General features: G+C 39.3%; 2 protein-coding genes across 2 annotated transcripts; both read right to left on the bottom strand.

The window, feature by feature from the left end:
- Positions 1-297: 297 nt before the first annotated feature.
- On the bottom strand, positions 298-10,389 carry gdap2 (ganglioside induced differentiation associated protein 2). The gene is made up of 14 exons (XM_049728220.2): positions 10,203-10,389; positions 9,495-9,706; positions 8,836-8,975; positions 8,574-8,727; positions 8,114-8,202; positions 7,374-7,450; positions 7,135-7,294; positions 6,117-6,267; positions 5,812-5,888; positions 5,293-5,369; positions 4,546-4,685; positions 3,308-3,362; positions 3,047-3,190; positions 298-2,342 (listed from the first exon to the last, which is right to left on the bottom strand). Exons 2-14 carry the CDS (start codon positions 9,683-9,685, stop codon positions 2,310-2,312), a joined length of 1,488 nt encoding a protein of 495 aa, XP_049584177.1. The 5' UTR covers positions 9,686-9,706; positions 10,203-10,389; the 3' UTR covers positions 298-2,309.
- A 492-nt stretch (positions 10,390-10,881) lies between these two features.
- On the bottom strand, positions 10,882-15,299 carry LOC125973717 (cyclin-Y-like). The gene is made up of 10 exons (XM_049728177.1): positions 14,630-15,299; positions 13,846-13,920; positions 13,283-13,317; positions 13,092-13,189; positions 12,980-13,015; positions 12,822-12,879; positions 12,626-12,748; positions 12,236-12,402; positions 11,987-12,149; positions 10,882-11,847 (listed from the first exon to the last, which is right to left on the bottom strand). Exons 1-10 carry the CDS (start codon positions 14,775-14,777, stop codon positions 11,731-11,733), a joined length of 1,020 nt encoding a protein of 339 aa, XP_049584134.1. The 5' UTR covers positions 14,778-15,299; the 3' UTR covers positions 10,882-11,730.
- Between the last annotated feature and the right edge of the window lie 23 nt (positions 15,300-15,322).

Raw genomic sequence — 15,322 nt, 5'->3', positions numbered from 1 at the left:
TTGATTTATCTTTGGTCCCATCAATAATGTGTGAAGTGTCTGTCAAGACGCTGAATCTGAACGGCTGATTTGTTGCCCAAACTGGTCCAGTCATTGATGCTAGGAACCATTTTGTTCATTGGTTCCAGATAAAAGTGAAGCAGAAAGCACGAAGCTATTCCAAGGCTAAACAATAGTCATAGATTCCTCCTGCCTCAATTTGAAACTAAGAGTAAACATATGAGAAAAATTAGAAAACAAAATGCGTACGTGTCACACGATCTTTATACTTGAAATAGGTCAAATAATACACTAGCGCTCATCAAAAAGTTTTATTTGTAAAATAATTAACAGTATTATTGTTTGTCACTGTATCATGATGTATAATTTGAATTGTAACTGCTCTTACAGCACTCAAATAACTCAAAGCATATTGCAAAAGTTAAATAAAACATTTCAAAGTTACAAATAAATGTTTGAAGATAAACAATTATAGGAGATTACACACAAATGTCTTGTACTTGAGGTGGAATTATTGCATCAAATGGAAATTTTAAGACGTCGACAAATTCAGCGAACTTTACGAGTTTGGCATTAAACACCTCCAAAACTTCAAACAACTTAGCGGAACATATGGATTGGTATGAATCCTTCTGCATCTAGTGGCATTCTCCACATGGGTGACATCACAGCCTGTAATGATATAAAGAACACTTGAACTCGTCGCCCCAAAGTTCTTCCAAGTGAACTCGGTCTGGCTTCAAGTGTTCAAATATCCAACGAGCGCGGAACTTGGAGAGCACACCCGCATTTTTATTCTCAGCTATTTTTAAAGCTGGACAGATTCAACACATGAAAGTCTTTCTGTCGAGCTGGCATTTTCACCACCTTTTGGGGTGTTTCGTACTTTTATGTCCATCCCACTCCACTGACACAATTCTTGACTAAAAAAAGAAAAAAAAAAGAAAACATTGACCTCCACATTTTTGTGTTTGTGAAATGTCAGCTCGTCCATACAGCCGTCCAAGATCACGCAAGAAAAGAAAACAAAAATACAAAATACAGCAGATAACTTTAATCAAAGTATAAAAAAAAGTTGACAATTAACAATTGAATTAAAATGAAATAAAACATTTTAAGAGATACATTTCCAAAAATCAATTTTGCACTATTACCTAGGAAAAACATCGAATACTTCCAAAATATTGCATTCACAATTTCACATTTCTGAGGAAACCTTAAAAATGTCATAACTTTTGTTTTGGAAACGTCCTGACAAACAACACAACCTTTGAGTTCAGTCTTATGTGTCGAGCTGGAAGCAGTGTGAAGGTCATGTGACCACTAGACAGACTGTAAATCAATCAGGAATGTTGATATCACCCCCCCCCCCTTTCAATGGCAATTCGAAAAAAAAAATGTGCTTGTGCAAACCACAAAATAAAGTGAACAAATACAAGTGTGATTGCCATTGGAAAACCAAAGACAATTGTGTAAAGCAAAGCGACGCCATGTTGACAGAATGGAAAGAATGGCCCGGAAGCCATCCAGATGTTAATCAGGCAGCTTGGAAGCGGCTAGAAGCCAATCTATTAGCTCTGACAAGAATGTTGTCTTGTATCTCCTAAACAAAGAACATAAATCTGCCGTAGGAGTCCGATGCCTTGACGCAAAAGGCGCCACATGGCCCGACTCGTCTGGCAAAATAACGCTGAAGCTGGAAGTAGTAAAAGCATTTTAAAATGCGACTTTAGATTACAGTTTGCTCGCTACGAGTTAGTTAACTTTCCATTTCTCATTTGGCAGAAGACTACTCAAATTTCAATCGGCATTAAATGATGTTTAAATTCGACTAATTCCCTGGATGCTAGCTAATCTTACAATTGTTGATGTAAAAGATCATTAGGTCTTAATTTTAGGTCCCCTGGCAAAAAGAAAATGTCCGATTAAAGTGGAAGTTTTGTGACGATTTGCGATTTTTTTTTCATGATTGATTTTGAAATGATAATGTGCTATAAAATAAATCTTCAAGTGTGAACAGTACTGATTGCAACAGAAGTACTTTGAATGGCATGAAAGTAAAGCTTTTGATAGTCGATTTTAAAATAAAAACATTCAGTGCTACCTTGTGATAGATCGATTCCAACTTAAACCTGGTATGACATTTTCTCGATGTCATTTAGCGGCAAACGTCTTCTACCTGCATAATGACCATCACCGCGTCACGTAACTTTGAGTCGTTTGACATTCCGTGTATGGAAAGAGTCCGCTGTCGACCACAAAATGTTTATAAATGGTTTCCGACCTGACAGAGTGTAATGGGTCGGCTCTCATGGGCCAGACGACTGGGAACGTCCGTTCAACTGTAATAGAGAGAACAGAAACAAGGCCACAAATGAAGGAGGAAAAAACATTTATGTGTGTCAGGAAGCTTGGTCTTAGTCACAAGTCTTGAAATGGGAGAATGACCCAAAATACACAGCAAATTATTATTTTTTTTAAAAAACAAAAGAATGGTTAAGATCATAAAAAATGGACTATTTAGGTTTAAAGTAGAACTCAAGAATGCAGAGTACCTCAAGCCAAATGTTTTCTGTCAAATTGCCCTCTGGCCTTCCTTAATCAAAAAACCTGACTTGACCGGTTTTACGATTGGTCTTTCTCAATGGAAACTTCCATCCCCAAAAGATTTTTGAGCTCAGCTGTTCCTCTCCCACGTTGCTTATCACATTTAGCAACGAATGACATGCGATGGAGGACGACAGAGAAGCCGTGTTTTTTTTTTTTTTTTTTACCAAACACAAATCATACTGTAATCATGACTTTACTCCTGTTTTAGTAGGTTTAAAATATGATGTACTGATGTATTATTTAAATATGACATATAAAGTATTTTTTTTTTTATTGTTATTGAAACTGGGTCACAACTTATTAATTTGATTTAGTTTAGGAACGTTAAAATGTCATGAGCTAGTAGCGTTCAAGTTTTTTAAGTAAATTTTCTTGAACCTTGACATGAACACGTAACACTGTAATCAACTATTGCTGAAAATGAGCATGGGCTCACCCGTGCATCGTAGTCCAGCACAAAAGGCGGGATGTCAATCTGCTCCGGCCTGATGCAGGTGAAGAGCTGCTGCAGGTTGTCAAGGTAACGCACTTTGTCCTTCATGCCGGACACGCTGAACGTGGTGAAGAACCAAGTTGACACCTGTAGGTGGGACAAGAAAGGCTCATTTACTTATTTACTTTACAACAGCCAGCTGCAAACAAAGTGCGGTAAGACAATTAAAACAATAAATTAATCACATCAAACAACAAGTCTTACTTTTGAGCGAAATGTCGGATGTACAAAGTAGAAGGCCTTTAAATTCTTCTTAAACCTAGAATGCATGAAACAGAAAATAGGTCTGGAGAACAATGCTGTCACAAAAGGTGAGCTATAAAACCAAAATATATAAATATAATAATATATATATATATATATATATCTATGATGCTGGAAATGTTATAAAATAAATTAAAAATAAATTGTATTATCATCATTATTATTATGTATGCCTTCTGTTTTTATGCTAGGAAAAAAAAAATTGGTTAATTTCACATGTCTCCGAACACAGCCAGTAATGAGTGGAAACACTGCGGCACGTTCGGGCGATCTGGAGCCAGAAGACATACGAAGCAAAGCGAAAAGGCAAGATGGGTTGAAATGTGCCGTGCTTGGGCTCGCTTCTGCCGGCGATTGAGCCAGAATAAAGTTTAAGAGTTGGAATTACAACCCACTGTGCAGTGAGGTAAGTCCACACTGCAATCCTTCTTTTGCGGGTTTGAAGTATTTATGGAAGAGAGCGATCTTGGCGTGTAATGTGAAACACTCAGTGGTTGGTTGGATGGATGGAGGGAGCTCGATAGTTAGCAGAGGAATAATGTTGACCTCCTTCTGTGCTTCTTGAGCTTGTAAGGTGCTTTAAAAGACCACCCACTGAAGAATAACGCAAAAGTACTTGACTATAGAGTGCAAGATTGCTAAGCAAAAAAAATAAATAAAACATCGTTGTGAAGTAAAATCGTGGTACACTAGGGCTCCATTTTGCTGCGCGACACTTTTCATTTTATCTTCAAAGTCAGATATTTACACGATTGCTAGGCACGCGAATGGGAGTTGGCCAAAACGAGTTATTTGGTAACAAATCTCTTGCCATATTTCTTGATGGAAACTGAATTAGTTTTATTAATAATCCGTAATGATGACAGGCCGAGTCTGGAAGGATTAAGGAAGATTTTCAAATATACACTCCAGATTCTCAGAAGTCAGTGAAGTGGTTGTTATTGGTCTTTTTTTCTTTTTTAATGACCTGTTCCACTTGTGCCAAATCCTAAACACATAACTGTCTGCGGCATTACAAGAACTTGTAACTCAGCTTCGAATAACATTTCAAGCTGTTTTCTTGTCATCATTAAAAAGAGAAAAAAAGGACATGATTTCTTCATCATCATCATCATCATCGACAAGACAACACCAGGCTAAGTAGTTTGTAAATTATCACCGTGCCACCAAACACTCACTTGACGTCAACGATGTCATGGAGGTTTTTGAGGAATTCCGTGTTCAAGTGGTTGTGTTCTCCCGTTAGCGTGTGGAAGTAAACCATCACATACTCCTTAACAGCAATGTGGTCCATCACGTGGATGAAATACAGCAGGGCCTGTATGCACGCACAAACAAATCTGATCTGTATGAATTCCACAGCATACAGAAGGTTATTTGTTGAATTTCAAAAGTCTTATCTGATAAACAGGCTTTGTGGGTTGTGTCCGAGACCACAAAATAAATGAGCGTATATATGTCAAAGCACCTTCAAAGACTCACATTTTGTCTTTGGGGCTTAATAACTTGAATTCTATGTGAATTCATTCAATACGCGGTGTTGCAAAAATATTTGACATTTTATGGATCAAATAACAGTTAATTCTCACGAAAAAGATCTCAAACTTAAAGGGGATGTATTAAAGCTGACTAGGTTTATTTTATTTGAAATGTTAGTTTGTTAAATATTTCAACTTATTTCCATTTTTTAATTAATTTAGTTAACTTACTGATCACTGTCAATAGTGCTCAGTTTGCATTATAAAGAAAATTTAATTCAATAAAAGTTTTTTTCCTTTTAAGTTAAAAATCCCCCAATTTTTTAAACAACATAGTTGCATTATTTTTTTGACAGCTATTATTTGATCCAATGAAAAAATAATACAATTATTATTATTATTATTATTTTTTAAATTCACTCTTAAATAAATAAATCTCACAGTAACCTTCTCAAGGTCAATAAGGGTCACTGGAATGTTTCTTCCCACCACAACCATCACTGTCCTGCCACACATGTCCACACCTAGAAACACAAACACAAGTTCATGGGTATGATATTATGTACATAATGCATCAATAAAGCACCTAGTCACTGGCAACGTAGTTTAAAATCTTCCAGTAATGTGAATAAGAATCACAAGTTCTAACATAATTCTCATAGAACCGTGCTTTTTCCACATATCACTATTATACAGTGTCATTTGAATGAACTGCATGAACATTATGCATCCATCCATTTTCTAAAGCAGCCACTCCTAACCAAGGTGCCACGAGAGCTTCACTTGAATGTGCCTATACGGCACTTTGGTGTGCCCTAGCATCCCAACAACCACTCTGAAGGAATGTGGAGCAACATGGCCCTCTACTGGAGGAAGATATTTTGCAACTAAAGTGCACCAGCAACATGAAAAGTTGGACTTTTGCCCTATTAGTGCAGACATAAACAACATACACAAAAACACTACCTGTCTGATATAATGCTTTCAGGGCAGCGATGTCGGAGAGGTCCTCTGCTCTGGCTTGGCACAACCAGCGGTTGTAGCTAGAGACGAGAGACACAATAAATTGGCCAATCATCCACCCATGTCCTAGGCTATCATTAAATCAACTCTAGTAATTTAAGCCAAATCCAAATTTAGTCCATATGGCTCTTTGTTGTCTTGTATAACCACTTTTAGTTTGTGCATCCGAGACCCTCAAAACACACATTTTGCTACGATACACAAAAATGGATGGATGGAGAATGGATTATTATCGATGGTGCGCTTACTTCCTTTGGTGCTGCTTTTGCACGGCTGCCTCTGACATGTGACCCTGTAGAATCAGCTTGCGTTGCTTGTCGACATCACCCTCCATTCGAGCAAAGGCGTGATGGCCCACTTGGCCTAGATCTGACTCCAGATTGTCTTCCTCCGAATCATCTGTGCCAAAATGTAGACAAATTAATAGCTTATTTATAAATACACTTACTTCAAAAGTGATGTGCTAAGGCAAGGAAAGATTTTCTCAGGATTAGTCACATGACTGTGTGTGTGAGTGTGGGTGGGTGTCCCAGATGTTCCGCTGGCACCACCGCCAAATATGTTTCTCATCCAAGTCCTTAAACTGGCTACTTTGCTGACTGACGAAGATGGTCCTAGGCGGGTGCTGACCCACATTCCGAGACTGGCTTAGTTTTTGAATTATTCGTTACATTACCTTTCCTTTTAACAACATTTGGGAACTGAGGACAGTAATTATTGAAGCTTTACAGGTGGAATTCTTTTTCCATTTTTAACAAGTACTTTCACGCTTCCTCCGAAGCCACGCTGTTTTAACACATGCTCAATGTGGCTTGGCACCATCTTGCTGAAATAAGCAGGGATGTCTCAGACGTTACTTGGATGGCATCGTGTGCTGCTCCAAAACATTTCGGCATGATGGTGCCTTCACAGTCCAAGTTACACATGGCAACTCCAGAAAATCACAGATGCTAGACTTTGAACAGAAAATAGTTCCAACAATCTTGCCTCTTTGACCTGGAGGACATGACATCAATGACTCTCGGCTCAAAGGAAGAAAGAGACCTAATCCTGTATTTTTTTTTCATGTCTCAATATATTTAGCAATGTATTTTTTCCAATATGAAGCAGCCCTATGTGTTTGTCATATATTTTGTTTTAATATCAGTTAATATTTTTTTTGCACATTAATTTCTCACTTGAAACTGTGTTGAAACATAGTGTATCAATAAACTTAACATGCATTTACTACAATAATAACGTGTCCAGTGAGTACGAGTATTTTACCTTCCAAGCTTCCCGGTTTTTCAGAGATGCGGATTTGCCTCTCGGGGACGACAGGCTCGCCCTCCGAGTTGCCGATATCGGCCGGCACGAGTGGCAGGCACACCCTCTCCTCCTCCTCGGAGCGAGGAAAGTAGAGCGGCAGCAATTTCCTATACACCGCCTACAGAATCATATGCACAAACAGAACCTTTAGTCGTCCTGACACGCTGGTTCAATTGATGGTCCAAAGTCCGACAAACCTCCTCAGTGTCTGACACAGCAAACACTACTGCCTCGATGCTGCTTCCATGCTTTTCCAGGAACCTGCGGACTGTTCCTGTGTGGATAAAATACCAAGTTTATTAAAACGTCTTGAAGATACTGTTACTTATTTAAAACCTTTTGTCCAATTTCCAAGAAGGGAAGTATGTATAAATAACTGAGGTAATGTGGTTATATTCAAATGAGTCACCATGGAGGCTTTAGTCAAGGTGGAGGGGGGAAAAAAAGACAAGCCAGCAGGTAAACAAGCTAGGCAGGGTTTTACATTCTTGAGTTGGATTTGACACCACTGACTAAAATACATTTTTTTTTTTTGTAATGATAATATTGTAGTCGGTAGACGGCCTGCAATTGTGTTGTGTGAATCGGAGTTAGAGTAATGGCGGTGCTGGTTGTGACAGTATCGGAATGTAATTTGATGAGTGAGTCAACGGGTGGGATGACTGGAAGACATGTGCATGTGCTCAAGGAACGTTAACATCTGGCATCTTTTCATTTCCTGATAGATGTTCATTCAACCCCCTGGCACGCATTTTTGCAACATCACCTCATTTTAGTTTTACTTCCCCTTTCGTATGAGATTTTCTTTTTTTATTTCAAATTGAGTTGGTAAATGTTATTAGTTTGTACTTTTGGTGAAACAAGATTCGAAGTGATGCGTCTTGGTATCATTTATTTAGACCACGAAAACTTTCCACACTTATTTTGTGATCCTTACTGAATGCGATGTGTGCGGCGTCCTCCAGTGGGTATCCTCGTTTGGTTGTGCTCACTACGCTGATGCCAACAGATGCCATCGACTGTTCCCTTGTTTTGGGGAGACAATCACATGTGAATGCTCAGGTTGATTTTAAGAAAGAAAAAAAAATCCCCAAAACAAAATCAGTTAACAGTGAGCTCAAGAAGCACATTTATTCATTTTTTAAAATGGACAGATAAGGCAGGTAAGAGATGATGTAAAACATCTTGTTAATTGTAAACGTTGAATATGTCAAATAATTTTTCATAATAAACAAAACGATTTCGGTGTTATTAATAATTTAACTACGACTAATTCATAGTCCCCTATTGATACTTTGACCACCTGAAGAAAACTTTGGATGTTGTGCAGTAATTTAATTTTCATCCAACAATACAAAACAGAATGAAAGACAGATGAATGAATTTGGGGTTCTTACGTGGCCAGCTGCAAGATGTTCCTGTAGCAGCTGTACAATGAGCTCTCTGCTGCTGTTCTGTACTTGGCTTTGTACTTTGGTCCCACTGTGTGGATGATGAACCTCGCTGCCAGGTTGAATCCTTTTGTAAGCTTCGCCTCTCCCGTGCGACATCCTGCCCAGGAAACACACGATAGGGGAAATAAACACACGGAGCCGACACCTGCACAGCCGAAAATTACACCATATTTTTACAACACTAGAATAAAAACTCATCGGGCACCTTTAAGTTTGAGCAGCTCGTCTTTCAGCTCGGGGCCTGCCAGCTGATGGATGCGCTCTGATACAGGGTTCTTGTCGTTGAGCACTTCATTGCTGGTGTTGGTGATAGCGGTGCAGTTCAACAGCGCTACGTCACCAGTGCTAAGGGCAAGATGGTGGACATTTAAGTTGCACATTTAAGTGGTCACGAGTCAACGAGGGTGGTTCCTTTGGGTCACAGTGGTCAGGAATGCAAGCATTCCCTTTAAACAAACTACCACAAAGGGTGCTCACACTGAGTCAGCCACCAAGCTGAGCAGCAGACGGATCATGTGGTCTTCCACAAAGAGGAATTATGAAGTGGACTCACTCTATAGGCCGCAATTCACCTTGAATACAGTGGAACTTTGATTTGACAGACTTTAGTTAGTGGGTTAGTTAAAAAATTAGCTAGTTAGGACAAATATAAAAAAGAAGGAAAAAGCTATTTAGTGGAAAACCACAGCAGATAAATGTGATATTTAATTGTTGTCAAATTAAGATCAGTTTTGTTAGTTTATTCAGGCTTCAAGGAAGTGAGTTGATTTCCTTAGATGTTTTTTACCTTACTTAAACATAACGTGATGTAGAAAACACGAGGGTGCTAAATATATATCTTTGTGGTTTTTCTAAAAGACTCACAAGAGGATGATTTTGCAGTTGATGTCGGGTCGGAAGGGGAAGGGCGATGGAAAGGACTGCTGGCTAAGCAGGCTGTCACTCAGATCCTGCAGAATGTGCTCGCCATCCTCTTCCAGCTGCTGCCACGTGGGGAGGGTTTGGATGTCCACAAACTGGGAGCGAGCACCCAGAGGATCCATCCCCTCGGGCATTCCAGATTCACGCCTTCAGTCCTATATTAGCAACACAGGAGCAAATTTAGTTGGGATTTTTTTAAGAACATTTCTGATGATTGAATAGTAAGGTAATATGAGCTTGGACATTCTTCCTTCCAGGAATTATAGGCTCCACACACTCCTTATGAAGATCGGTCATTATCATAAGCATATTCCCTTTTTACACACATCTACATCTTACAAATTTGCCCATCTCAAATGTTATCCCATAATTTGGCAGAGACGTCAAAATCAGCAGCTGCACTGCACTTGCAGGCTTCTTCCCACCAAGATTTGTGACAGTTCCGTGTTTAGGGTTTTTCCTGCGGTATATGTTTGACTAGTCATGGTTGTGGTTTTACCACCAATTTGGAAACCGCATCACTTAGTAAAGCAACATTAGAGGTATAACTTTAAATGTCCTCTTCAAAACAAGTATCAATGTGTCTTCGATTACTCAAATGAATACGTTCACAAAACAAGTGTAGGGAATTTAAAGTTTCCATTTACGTACCTCAGCTGTTGTTGGGGGCAGGGGAAGTGGAGAAGGGTGTCCACGTCAGATTTAAAAATAACCTCGCCGCATCAATTTCAATTAAATACTCGACAGGCGATCGAAAATAAAGACGTGTGTCAATTTACGTGTTTTTTCTACGTGATAGCCGTCATGCTAGGAGTCACGTCACTGTAAAGAAAAGTAGTCGGAATCTACATCCGGTTATTTAATTTCAAAATACAACTCATGTCTTCTCGTTTAAAGTAACATCGTGGATAATTAGTATGCTTAAAAAAAAATGTCATCCAAAAAAATTTACCTTACATTTGTGGATTGAATTTGAGTTGTTCTTAGCGAACATACTGCGCTGACACAAACTAAAGTACCAAATTCATCTGACGTTTATATTGCTTTTATTCTGTATTTGCGCTGCTGTTTCCAGTACACGGTCCTAACTGCAAATCAGCTAAATCAGAGGTCCCCAACCACCGGACCGGGGCCGGTACCGGTCCGTGGGTCACTTGGTACCGGGCCGCCAAGCCGCACAGGAATTTTCTTTTTATTTATTTTATTGACAATCAATTAATTCAGGTCAAATAAATAAACAAACAAACAAATAAATAAAAAAATAAAAAAATAAATAAATAAATAAATAAATAAATAAATAAATAAATAATGAAAAAAAAATGTTGTTTATACTTGTTTTTATGCCAGTCGTATCATTTTATTTCATCATATTTATATATTTATTATAAATGTATTATTTATTCATATAAATGTATCATTTATTTATATAAAGGCCGGTCCGCAAAAATATTTCTGACACGTAACCGGTTGGGGACCACTGAGCTAAATAATAATGCTTTCTCTGTGTGTGAAAGACCGTTGCTGTTCTTTATCTGTGAACCGAGGTTAAAAAAAGTGGAACTTAGCATGTTTATAATGAAGAGGAAGTGAAACACCAGATATCAGAAAAATCCTACTGTAACGGTACAATAGCGTGATTGTCTTTCTATCTGGATCGCAGATAAAAGTGACGAAATACGGAACAAACAGTTAAACAATAAGATTGAACATTAAACAGAAACCACATTGGTTCATTTGCATAGTGCATTGCGTTTCCAAGATGAGATGCTCAAAGTGCTTCACACTAAGACACTTAGATCTCATCTGTATGTGCATGGAAATTAAACGTTCAAATTTGCTTCATGAACCAGTTGTATTTTTGACTCCAAGTAACAGTTTGGACTTTATAGTTGACTTAAATTTAATCCCGCTTGAAATATGAAGCTCCATAAAATTCAATCGAAACGCCTCACGTCATTGCACCAATGCTGTGGTCGGTAATAGAAAAGAAAAACTAGAACTGATGACTCTTTTGTGGTTTCCTTTAACTGATAGTGGGAAAGAAGCAGATAGAAAATCGAGCTTTCGTGAATTCAACAGTCTATGGAAATACTTAAATCTAAAAAGAAATACGTTTTAAAAAATTCAAAGAGTTGCATCTCAGAGGCTGCTCGGCAACATGTCCACCAATATGGTGGTTTTAAGAGAGGATGGCAGGAAGCCACGTGTCTCCGTCCAGGTGATCCACACTAGCCGAACGCTTCCTGGAGGCTCGCCGTGCTTCCTTGAATGTGGATTCACTCAGTCTGGAAATAGCCTGAAGATACAACAAAAGCGTCTCATTAAACTTGTTTTGCTTCAAGATCACCTTCCATGTCTTCAGACTGTCACATTTTAAAGAAACAAGTTGACACATTTTGGACCTAGATGATCGCAGGCTAGTGAGAAGGATGTACCTCCAGCTTTTGGGCCTTCTGGTGGCTGAGGGCCTCCAACGGGATGCTGAGGTCATTGGCCTCTGAGAGCGAGCGCAGGTCAAAGTAATACTTGACATAAACACTCGAAGGCACGTTGATGTTGAACTGCACAAGCTCCAGGAAGTGACGCTCCAGATCGTTCCTATCAGAAAACAAGCACAACAGATAGTGGTAAAGTAACTCGTTGAAGTTCTAAATGCAGCCCCGACGCGGCTGCTGATGACGTACATGTCGGTCACGGTCATGTCTTTGAGGATGTGACAGTAGTCCACGTTCCACACTGCCTGGTCGTCCCACACTTTGGACGCCAGCAGGACAGCACCCAGCACCATTCGTCTCCACGTAGCGGGACTCATGGAGACCTCCGCGTACGTCAGAAGCCTCTCCAGGTACACCTGACACGTAAAATATTATTTGCTGTTGTATGTTGTGTAAAACATATTGTGTGTACGTTACATTAGGAGTTACATTGTGGTGTGGTGTGTTGTGTTAGGAAATGGAACATTGGGTTTTGAAAAGTTTGAAAATTGTTGTGTTTTATGATGTTCCTAGAACATTAGTTGTTCTTTTGTTGAATGTGAGCCATTTAAAAATGCAACAGTCGCCTTGTTTCCTCACCAGCATGACAATGGCGCACTCAGACCTGAGCTGGGCGGCGCAGAAGAGCGTGCGGACAAAGCGGTAAACCTGCCTCTGGTCTGGGTCCCGGCGAGCGTAGTCGCCAGGCACCTGCTGCGATCTCTGCAGGCCAAATTAAGAAATGAACCTGGATGTAAAAAAATAAATAAATAAACACAAGAGGCAGACGTCCCACCGAGAGAGGGTGAAGTCTCTCGTCAAAAATGTCCAGAAGCGGCGTTTCGTTGTCATCCCTGCAAGGAGACGTTCAATCAATCAATCAATCAATCAAGCAATCAATCAATCAATCAATCAATCAATCAATGACATCTAAGACAACATTCAACCTCTCACCTGTTCTTTATGTGGTAGTAAATCGCCAACGCTACACTGCGAATTAAAAAAACAAAAAATTGAACATATTATTCTGCTCGATTCCAACTGTATTAATTTATAACGATTTTACCATTTGATAGTGTATTTCAGGTGAGGCCTGCTGACCGTGTTCTCATCAAGAAAGATAGTGGAGCAGGAGCTATACTTCCATCTGCTGGTCGGACCGCGCTAAACCACACGCCACACGCACGCATAAGGATTGTCTTAAGTGGGCCTGAAGAAAGTGATGGACAGCTACCGGAGATGATAGTGCTAACTCACGTAGCGGATGAAATGAATCTTCTGTCTTTCTCGTACTGCAAAACACAAAAAGGAGTTGTCACCATTCACAACCTGGCATTAGCTTTCCCGATGTTACAGCTCAAGAAGAATGTTAGATTCTATACGATACGTCCAATATTAGCTTCATGATTGTTTCTAATGTTAGATTCTAATGTTAGTTAGCTCTTGATGTTTACTTCAGTGTTAGCTTTCAAATTAATTTCCTATGTTAGCATCAGAAGTTACATTGCACATGGTATACCGCAGGACAATATGCTGTGTTACACTGTGTTACGTTGAGGTATTTGTAACAAATGTTACATTGTGTTACATGTAACATATGTTACGGTTTGTTTCCTAACAAAATGTTGTGCACATTAGATCACCATACATGATGTTATGTTACATTACATTGCAGCATACTGTATTATGTTCCTTTGTGATACGTTGCATTATGAAATGTTACATTCTGGAATGAAATAAGGAATTGGAGTACGTTACATTGGATTAAATTCCGTAATTTGTCATATATGCATAAGATTATTGGAAGAAAATGACCTCACCGTCATTCATGGATTTGCTGAGGAACATGGTGCAGCTTTGAGGATGATCTGCTGGACTCAACATCGTGTCCAATTCTGGGGACACACATCTGCGTTAGAAATTGGATTAACAAACCACGGCAAATTTGAATCTCATCCTGATGAAATGCGAGTGTAACATTTATTGTGCTTTTTCTTGCAGTTCTATTCTATTGGATCTGGCTGAGGACCTTCTTTTAAAACATGAACATCCACAATTCCAATGTGGGTGGAAAATGTTTTTTAAGTAAAATTTTATGTAATAGTGCTGATTATTTATTGAATATTTAAAATATTGTATACGCCGGATTTGCTTGCATGACTGCACGTCTCCTCCTCCTGGAAGCTTGAAAGAGGACGAAAGAGGAGACGCTGGTGAATAATCCATGAACAACACAACACCTTGCCTGCCAGCTCAACAACCACTGCTCTCGCGCTTCTGCTCCTTTCAGTTTTTGTTTTTGTCTTTACAGAATCCAAATGTTGATGGGAAGCATCAGCCCCTTACAAGAAAACACTCATACAGGAAACAGATTCCCCCAATTAACCCTAACCCTAAATACATTTCAGATGTTCTAGTAGACTTTTCCTGACATTTTTGTTGTCACATACTGAAACAAGCTGGACCTACCACTATTTGTGAGTTCAGATGTTGACATGATTTTTTTTTTAAATCTCATTCCACCATGTTTTGACTGTTTATTTTATTCTGTCAACTACTTTCTAGCCAAATTGAGCTCGATGGAAAGTGTTGCGTTCACGTTACCGTCCATGTTCTCGATGTCACTGATGTGTTGCAGATTGTTCTTTGTTAGTGTCTCCTCCTGGCGTAGGTTCGGTTCTGTGTGGTCCTCTTCCAGTCTGGAGTGGACTTTCGGGGTGGCGGGGACGCAGCAGGACGTCGTGTTACCCATCTGGACTCCTGCGGTGGCGCACCGCAGCCTCAGAGTCCCTGCACGTCCGCTGTTGAAGCAGCAGTAGCAGGAGGAACGGACGGTGAGCAGCTCGGCTTCATTATGAATCAAAGCAAAATATGTTTACAGAGAATAAAGTGACACTTGATAGTGTGGGTAAATCATAGGTTTTAAATAAAATGCACCATTGATCATCAATTTGCAGAACAAATGGCGACATCTATTGGTGACTTGATGACAATGCTCCATACAAGTTCTCACCTGCCTGCTTTCTGCCCACCAACTTCAACAAGTTTCAATATTTTCACCAGTACACTTGTCTCTGAACACTTCTTTTAGTAGAACTTCTTTATGGACACACTGTTCTCGTGTGTTTTGTTTAAAATGACCTTCAATAGCAGGTTTTACCGCAAATCAAGCATGCAAAAGGTTTCTCTTCAGTGTAGTTTCTGAGTAGTGTTAAAGTTGGGTTTTTAGTGACAGTGTTTTTTTGTTTTTTTTTACAACAAACTCATCAGAAAAGAAGTATTTCCCCAGTGTGTGTT

This window comes from Syngnathus scovelli, chromosome 8 (genome assembly GCF_024217435.2).
Source record: "Syngnathus scovelli strain Florida chromosome 8, RoL_Ssco_1.2, whole genome shotgun sequence".
Taxonomy (NCBI): Eukaryota; Metazoa; Chordata; class Actinopteri; order Syngnathiformes; family Syngnathidae; genus Syngnathus; species Syngnathus scovelli.
The sequence above is the reverse complement of the archived record's forward strand: the minus strand, read 5'-3'. Positions and strand labels throughout refer to the sequence as shown.

Excerpts from the sequence above, each read along its gene's own strand:
- gdap2 (XM_049728220.2), bottom strand. The coding sequence starts at position 9,685 with ATGCCCGAGGGGATGGATCCTCTGGGTGCTCGCTCCCAGTTTGTGGAC. Across the intron at positions 8,976-9,494 it reads AACTGCAAAATCATCCTCTT|CACTGGTGACGTAGCGCTGT; the intron begins GTGAGTCTTTTA and ends TCTTGCCCTTAG. Across the intron at positions 4,686-5,292 it reads CCCTTATTGACCTTGAGAAG|GCCCTGCTGTATTTCATCCA; the intron begins GTTACTGTGAGA and ends GCGTGCATACAG.
- LOC125973717 (XM_049728177.1), bottom strand. The coding sequence starts at position 14,777 with ATGGGTAACACGACGTCCTGCTGCGTCCCCGCCACCCCGAAAGTCCAC. Across the intron at positions 13,921-14,629 it reads TGACATCGAGAACATGGACG|AATTGGACACGATGTTGAGT; the intron begins GTAACGTGAACG and ends GTGTGTCCCCAG. Across the intron at positions 12,150-12,235 it reads GACATGACCGTGACCGACAT|GAACGATCTGGAGCGTCACT; the intron begins GTACGTCATCAG and ends GTTTTCTGATAG.